This window comes from Belonocnema kinseyi, chromosome 3, assembly GCF_010883055.1.
Source record: "Belonocnema kinseyi isolate 2016_QV_RU_SX_M_011 chromosome 3, B_treatae_v1, whole genome shotgun sequence".
Lineage (NCBI taxonomy): Eukaryota > Metazoa > Arthropoda > Insecta > Hymenoptera > Cynipidae > Belonocnema > Belonocnema kinseyi.
This window is the reverse complement of record NC_046659.1, coordinates 80,914,018-80,922,416: the sequence shown is the minus strand read 5'-3', so window position 1 is coordinate 80,922,416 and position 8,399 is coordinate 80,914,018. Positions and strand designations below refer to the sequence as shown.

The following is an 8,399-nucleotide window of genomic DNA, read 5'->3' as shown; positions in this document are numbered from 1 at the left end:
TTTAAACTATTATTGTTCACTTAAAATAACGTTGAAAACGACGGTGACTTGATTTTTTTATTTTTGAAAAATTGGTCCAATATATTTAATAACAATTAAAAATTCTAGAATTTCAGCACCTTTGAATTTAAAACATTCAATTCCGTTTTCAATTTCAAATTGTCAAATTTTAATTACTTCGAATTGAAAAATATTTAAATTTATCAGCTTTGCATTTTAAATTATTTAATTCTGAACGCTTTTAATTAGAATTAAACAAATTACAATTCCTTTGATTTTTAAATGATTAAATTTTCAAAACTTTAATCTGAAATCATTCAATTTTCATATTATTCAACTCAAGATAGAATTATTCAATTTTGAATAGTTCAAACTATTAAATTTACAATTATAACTTTGTTCAAATGAAATTGTGTAATTTTTAAAAAATTTAAAACATAATTTTGTCAATGTTGAATGCTGCTGTTTAAACATTTTTTTGATTTTAAAGAAATTCAATTTTTAAAAACTCAATTTCAATCACTTCTATTTCTAAAGTATACAAGTTCAATTCCTTTCCATTTCATTTTAATTTTCTTCTTTATATTTGGTTGGAAATTTACCTTTTTTGTTTAAAAATGCAATTATTTTCTTCAAATTTAGGTATTTTTAGTAGAATAATGAGCTTTTGGATGGAAAATTCATTCTTTTGAAAATTAACTTTATAAACTGAAAATGTAACTATTTAACTTATATTAGGAAATGTACCTTTTTTAGTTAACTCATTTCTTTGGTTGGATATTCATTTTCCGAACTGAAAATTTAACTTTTCTTCATTTGGATAAAAATTGAACAATTTCGTAAAAAAATTATTTTAGTTGGTTGCAAATTGATTTCTTTCTTTGAATAGCAGTTTTTTTATAATGAAAACTAATTTGTTTATGTGTGACTCTGTTCTATTTTGGGTTGAATATTTATCCTTTTCAGATAAAAGTAAAAGTATTTTGTTGCAAATTTGTCTTCTTTGGTAAAGAATACGTCTTTTGTGTTAAAAATTAATTTTTTTTTTGAAAATTCTTTTATTTTCAGATGAATTTTTTTTAACTAATACTGTAACTATTCGACTTTTGAACGAAAATTTGTCGATCTTAGTTAAAAATTGATTTATTTGATTGAAAAATAGTATTATTTGGTGTATTTCAACTTTTTTTATTACAAATTAAAGTATTTTGGGTGGAAATCCTTTCTTGATTGAAAATTGATTTATTTGAAAATTTAAGTATTTCATTTTTGGTTCAGAATTTATATTTTTGACTTGAAAACTTAACAAAAATAAATCAACATACATGAACATACGCTTTGAGCGCATGCATTTACTGCTATTCTTATAAAAGTTGAAATAATTTTTTACATTAAATATTCTGAATTCTTAAAATCAAATTGTCAATTTCAAATTTCGAATGTAGCGATACTAGTGACGCCTGTGGTCAAAATTATTAGTTTGCATCGAATTAACCGCCGCGTACACAAAATTCCAAACCGGTCTTCAATTTTTTGACGAAATTCTAAAAGTTACATCGCGTCAAGTTATAAAAATGTCGAAATCGCGTTCTGGGGTTCAAAATACATCGGAGAAAGTGTTTGTGGCTTTGTCAGGTTCAAAATCACCCAGAAAGTGCGATCAAAACATTATTTTCCACTTGACCTAACCAATTTTCACCAATTGGATCAAACCCATGAAAATTCGCAAGTTTTTCAGTCTTTTGGGTCAAATCCGATTTTCCCTGGCATTTTCGGGCATAATTTTGCACCTAGTACCGATTTTTTTGTCCAAAAGTGCTTTTCTTCGTGAATAAATATCGTGTATGAATTTGAATTTCCGAGAATCGCGCGCGACGGTTCGAGGTTGAAATTTGTCAGGATCGGCTCGACTTTCGGGGTTCGGGAGTGTTTCGATAATTTGTTTAAAAAGTGAGTAAAATAAATTTTTATTAAATGTAGACAAAATTAGGAATATTTTTAAAATATTTTTTTAGTTAGCTTTCAGAGAGTAAGAGCGTGTCGTGGAAAATTAGAAAATCGCATTGACGGTGTTACGAAAAATGGAAATAAAAGAGTTAACTGAAAATTCGGTTCTGATTGAAGTTTCGCAATTTGTTTTGAATTTAATTTTTTTATACGCAAATTCTAAAGTCGGGAGTGAATTGTGGAACATTTAAAACTTCTATGCTGACTGTTAAAATAAGAAGGTTGTGTTTAAAAAAACAATAACTTCATGAAGTCATCGGGTTTTTGGTCCTTCTTCCAAACGGTAAGTTTGATAAATAAAAAATGATCATAATAAAGTTATGTATAAGAATGAATTTTAATCGAATTACTGGAAAAAATGTTAAATACTTATAGAAGTTGATAAAACTTAAAAATAAATTGAAATAACTATCAATATTTTACTAAAATAAAATTGTCAAAGTCAAACTCACGAATTTCTAAAATAAATAAAAATCTGAACGTTTAAATTGTTCCGCCTTTTTATCGCGAAATGCAACCACGCATGCGCACTGCAAAATTCATTTTCGTGTTTTCGACTGTACAAGTTTATTTTGATTGTTTTTATTGAATTTAGAGTGAGAGAAGAAGAGTTATAATATTCAAATTATGTTTCTCACAAATATATTACTAGCAGAAGCCAAGAAGAAAAGCAAGTAAGGGCTATTTATTATGTTTCTTAGTAATATTGTGGTCCACAATTCTTGGAGGTTAGGATTTTGTTTAAAAGTCATTGACTAATAAATTAAACAGTTATTTATTTATTAGTGATCGTTATTCATAAATAAATATTTCTATCAACATTATCATATAAATTGAAATTACCTATGCAGAATTTAATTGTAATTTTGGAAATTCAAGTCAATTATGGCAACGTGAAAGGTTATGTAAAACGATTGAACCCTGCGCGTAAAACAATAAAAAAATATAAATTCTTCAAAGCAGAGCATTGTGAACAATGAATTGAAACAATGTTTGGATGCGGAAAACTTAACGAATTATTAGTTTTTAAGAGTGTGTTCACCATTAAAAGGTTACAAATTGAAACACATAATTTTGTCACAAATATGCCACATAATTTTTTGTTTACAATTACATGTTTGAGAATGCATCATTTTGGTTTAAAATTCAACTACTTTGTTGAAAGTGGAACTACTTTCTTCAAAATTATTGTTTGTTTGGTCACTCAGCATTTTAATTCAGGAAAAGAAAAAACTTTTTTGTTCTAAATTTAAGTATTTTTTTGGGAATTATTTTCTGTGGTTGAAAATTAATTTCTGATGGTGAAAATTAAACTATTTCGTTAAAAAATTATTTTATTGGATGGAAAATTTAGTTTCTTACTGAAACTTGACTATTCTATTTAAATTTAAAAAGTTATGGGTTTGATGTAAAACTTTAATTATTTAGTTGAAAATTCGCCTTTGATAGAAGAATAGTAATCATATTAGTTGAAACATGATCTTTTTGATTAAAAATGCATTTCTTTGTTTGCAAAATTATTTTTCTAACTGGAAATGCAACTAGTCTATTTTTGGTTTAAAATTTGTCTTTTTTCAAATTCATTTATTTCATTGAAAATTTGTTGCTTTTTTCGTTAGAAAATTAATGTTTTTGGTTGAAAATTCAGCTAGCTGGTTAAACTTTCATTTTTTGGATAGAAGGTTCATCATTTTAGTTAAAAATTCATTTCTTCAACTTAAAATTTAACCATTTCATTTTTTCTGAAAAACATATAGAAACAACATATAGAAATTGAATCGTTTTGATTGCAAATTCATCTGTTTGGTTTAAATTGTTCTTTTTTGATAGAAAATTAATCTTTTAGGTTGAAAATTCAAATATTTGGTTAAATTTTTTTTCATATTCATTATGTTAGTACAAATTAATTTCTTTGGTTCAAAATTTAACTATTTTATTAGCAATTGTTTTTTTAGTTCAAAATTATTTTGTCTAAAGTGAAAATGTAACTATTCCTTTTTTGCATAGAAATTTATCTTTTTTAGTTAAAAATTTCTTTACTTTGTTGAATAGTAATATTTTTTGGTTTAATTCAATAGTTTTTGATTGAAAGTTGAAATAGTTTTTGGTGTAAATATAAACTATTACACTTCTTGTTGATAATTCATTTTTTTATCGAAGATTCATGACTTGTTGAAAATTGCTCTATTTTGTTAAAAATTCCTTTTTTTCTTAATTGAAAATAAATTGAAAATTATATTCTTCCACGTTTAGTTCAGAATTGATCTTCTGACGCGTTTTTAAAATATTTATCAAATATTTTAAATTCAACATCAAAATAAATAATTTTTGCTTTCAGATACCTAATGGTAACGGTTCAAAGCATGGTTAGCGGACATTCAATAATACTTGTTCGTCCAAGAGAACAGGATAAATATGAATTGATTAAATTCGATCCATGGAGTAAGTATAATTCTCTTAACTATTATTGAAAATCAAATTTCCCTCTTTTGCCCTCTATTTTCAATATAATTTGAAGACATATGAATGACAACTGGATAGGGACCATAAATTTAATTTTACAGGATGAGCAAAAAGAGTATTCTTTGATAGTTTCTTTAAATATAAAGTTTTGATAAAATTATAGAAGCATGTGTTCCAGAAAATTCTACATTGAAAATATGAACACATTAAGATGAAATTTTTTCTAAGTTGGAAGGGACAAAAAGAGTCCTTATCCGTATACAAAACAAAATTATTTTTGTACTTTAGGACGGCAAATGTACTCAAAATTATAGAAGCTGATGTACATTATTAGGGTTGCTACAGACCATGAAATTATTTGTTTGAAAATCTTTTGGGTTGAAAATTCATCTACTTTAGTAAAAAGTTGATCTTTTTGGTTGAAAATTACAACTCTTTAGTTGAAAATTAATCGTGTTTGTTTTAGGATTCAACTATTTCGTTGAAAGTAGAACTGCACTGTTAAAAATTGTAATTTTTTGTTTAATGATTCGTAATTCTAATTGAAACCCGCTTTTTTTTGAAAATTTTTTTTTTTTTTATCAAAAAATTGAACTGTTCTATTTTTGGTTGAAATTTTATTCTCTTTAGATGAAAATTCAACTATTTGGTTGAAAATTTATCTACTTGTTGAAAATCTGTCTTTTGTGGTAGAATGTTAATATTCTTGGTGATTAATTCATATTTTTAGTTGAAAACGTAGTAATTTGGTTTAAAATTGAACTATTATGTTAAAAATTCATGTATTTTGTTGAAAATTAGTCCTTTTTTTGGTAGAAAATGCATATTTTTTGTTGGAAATTAATTTTGTTGGCTGAAAAGTACTATTTTAATTAAAAAATTTATCTGTTTTTGGTGAAATTTCCACATTTCGTTGAAAATTCCTGTTTTTGGCTAGAAAAGTAGTCTCATTAATTAAAACTATCTTTTTGGCTCAAAATTTATTTTTTTTTGTTGAAAATTCCATTTTTTTTATTGTGAAAATGGTATTTTTCTAACTGAGAATTTATCCTTTTATATTTTTGGTTGAAAGTTGATCTTTTTTAATTGAAGATATAATGTATTTTGTTGAAAATTTGTCTTTTTGTAGAAAAATAATCTTTGGATTGAAAAATCAACTATATTTGGTTAAAATTTCAATTGATTTTTTTTCGAATATTCATTATTTTAGTTGAAAATTAATTTCTTTAAATAAACATTTTACTTGATTGAAATTTCATATGTTTATTTGAACATTGAACTATTTCGTTGAAAATTTCTTATATTTAGTTGAAATCTTGAAATTTAAGCTTTCTATTTTTGGTTAAAAATTCATTTCTTGGTTGCAAGTTCGTCTTTTTTGTTTGGAGATTTATTTTTCGAACTGAAAATTGAAATATTCTATTTTTGTTTGAAAATGTACATTTTTTAATATTGTAATTGATACTTTTGAAAATTTAAATACTTAGTTGAAAGTGGAAATAAACTGTTAAGAGATTTTTTTATTGAAACTTAATTTATTCACCAGAAATGGAACTGTTCTATTTTTGGTTTAAAATTTACCTTCTTCAGTTGAAAATTCAACTATTTAGTTGCCAATTTATCTACCTGTTGAAAATCTGTCATTTGTGGCAGAATATTAATCGGCTTGGTGATTAATTAATCTTTTTAGTTAAAAATATTTCAATTTGATTAACAATTTAACTATTATGTATGTTGAAAATTTATCTTTTTGGATCAAAATTCATTTCTTTGTTTTAAAATTGGTATTTTTGTTGGAAATTAATTTTTTTTAACTGAAAAGTACTATTTTAAGTTGAAAATATATCTGTTTTAGGAGAAATTTCAAATATTTTGTTAAAAATGTAGCTTTTTTGCTAGAAAAGTTATCTCATTAATTCAAAACTTTATCTTTTTAGTTACAAATTTAATTGTTTGAAAATTCGGTTTTCTTCTTTTAGTTCAAAATTAATTTCTTTTGCGAAATATTTTACTTGGTTGAAATTTCAACTGTTTTTTTAAACATTAAACTATTTCGTTGAAAATTTATTTTACTTAGTTACCTTTTTTTACTGAAAATTTAACTTCTAATTTTGGTTAAAAATTCATACATTTATTACATTTTAGATTATAATTAATTTATTTTGTTAAAAATTTGTCTCTCATGGTAGAAAATTCATTTTTTGGGTTGTAAAACCAATTGTTTGGTTACAATTTTTATTTACTCTGTTTTCGAATATTTATTATTTTGGTTGAAAATTAATTTCTCAAACTGAAAATGTTACTCCGTTGAAAATTTATTTTATTTAGTTAAATTTGTTGTGCAGAATATTCAAGTTTTCTATTTTTGGTTAAAAATTAATTTTTTTGTCATTGAAAATTTATTTTTTGAACTAAAAATTGAAATATTCTAATTTTTATTTAAAATTTACATGTTTTGATTATATTTATGTATTTTGTTGAAAATTCCTCTTTCACTGTTTGAAAATCAATGGTTTTAACTGATAATTTAATTGCTCTATTTCTGGTTTAAAATTTATGTTTTTATACCTAAAAGAAAAATTTAGAACGGTCAAGAAAAATACCAATTTTCTCAGGGAAATTCAGGGAATTTCGAAATTGGGATTTTTTAGCAACCCTAATTATTCATAATATTTCAAGGAGTTAAAAATATTTTTTTAAAATAATGTTCTATCTTGTACATCGAAAAATTCAAATCATCTTTCAGTTGCTATTCTCATAATTTCTAAATTAATTTTTTTCTAGTAAAAAGAAAAATGATTTTTACAGAATTTCCAAAAATTGTTGCCATTCCCATGTGTTCATTTGAATTTACTTCTTATATTTAACATTCCTTACATGATATTCTTTTTTCTTTAATTTTCAGTCCGAAAGATGGCATATTACAAAGAAATTAGGAAGATACGTGCGTTGTAAGGTAGAAATAAATATATCATTTGTTTTTAATATTTAATATCCGGATCGTTTTTCGACGCTTGCATTGTACATAACTCGCCTTCCTAAAACATGAAAGTGGACTTTAAAGTCAGTCCGCTTTATTTTCGGAATTATTTGAAATATGTTTTGAACAAAAAGGAGAGAGGTGGAAAAATCTGCGAATTATTGTTAAATAATTTTACAACGACGTTACAGTAATAAATACTTAGCTAACACATATTCAATAAACCAACCAGGTTTTAAATTAATGCAATTGGTATTTTAATTATCTATAAGTAAGGAATTAATTAGTTAGGTAATCAAGATAATTATTTATTATGCACATTCCGCTACAGCTTCACAGCCTTGGCAGTCCGGTTGATAAACGTGACACTCAAAACCTGGTGGACAATACCGTTTCATGCAGGGGTCTTCATCATTCATACACGAATCGTAGGCTGTACAATTTAAACAAAATTACTGCCAGGTTTTATGAAGTTACAGTTTTATATACTTTAGTATTTTTTCCCAAGGATTCTGCAAAGGGTGTCTACCCTACCTGGAAAACTGGAAAACCCTGGAAATGTCAGGGAATTTTCATGCACTTAGAAAAACCAGGAAATGTTAGGGATTTTTTTTTTTTTTTGAAGTCTGGGAATTTGTTCGAAAACGTGCTTGAATTTTTTTTAAATTTCAATACAAAATGGAATGACAGTGATTCTTCATTTTTATGAGTTATGAGTTGTTTTATATTTATGTATTGGAATTTTAGGTTACAAGTTCATTTTTGCTTTGTTTGAAATTCATTTTTTTAACTGAAAATTTAACTATTCTATCTTTTGTTGAAAATTGATCTTTGTTAGTTGTAAATTCAAATATCTGGTTGAAAATTTATCTATTTTTCTGATTATTTTCATTTTGTTTGGTAGGAAATTAATCTTCTTGGTTGAGAGGTCGTCTATTTTGGTTGAATT

At 24.9% G+C, this 8,399-nt stretch overlaps 1 protein-coding gene across 1 annotated transcript; it reads left to right on the top strand.

Moving 5' to 3' along the window:
- Positions 1–2,535: 2,535 nt before the first annotated feature.
- LOC117169173 (39S ribosomal protein L33, mitochondrial) lies at positions 2,536–7,690 on the top strand. Its single transcript, XM_033355397.1, has 3 exons — positions 2,536–2,681; positions 4,346–4,449; positions 7,376–7,690. Exons 1-3 carry the CDS (start codon positions 2,635–2,637, stop codon positions 7,423–7,425), a joined length of 201 nt encoding a protein of 66 aa, XP_033211288.1. The 5' UTR covers positions 2,536–2,634; the 3' UTR covers positions 7,426–7,690.
- Positions 7,691–8,399: the final 709 nt, after the last annotated feature.

Excerpts from the sequence above, each read along its gene's own strand:
- LOC117169173 (XM_033355397.1), top strand. The coding sequence starts at position 2,635 with ATGTTTCTCACAAATATATTACTAGCAGAAGCCAAGAAGAAAAGCAA. Across the intron at positions 2,682-4,345 it reads GAAGCCAAGAAGAAAAGCAA|ATACCTAATGGTAACGGTTC; the intron begins GTAAGGGCTATT and ends TTTTGCTTTCAG. Across the intron at positions 4,450-7,375 it reads GATTAAATTCGATCCATGGA|TCCGAAAGATGGCATATTAC; the intron begins GTAAGTATAATT and ends TTTAATTTTCAG.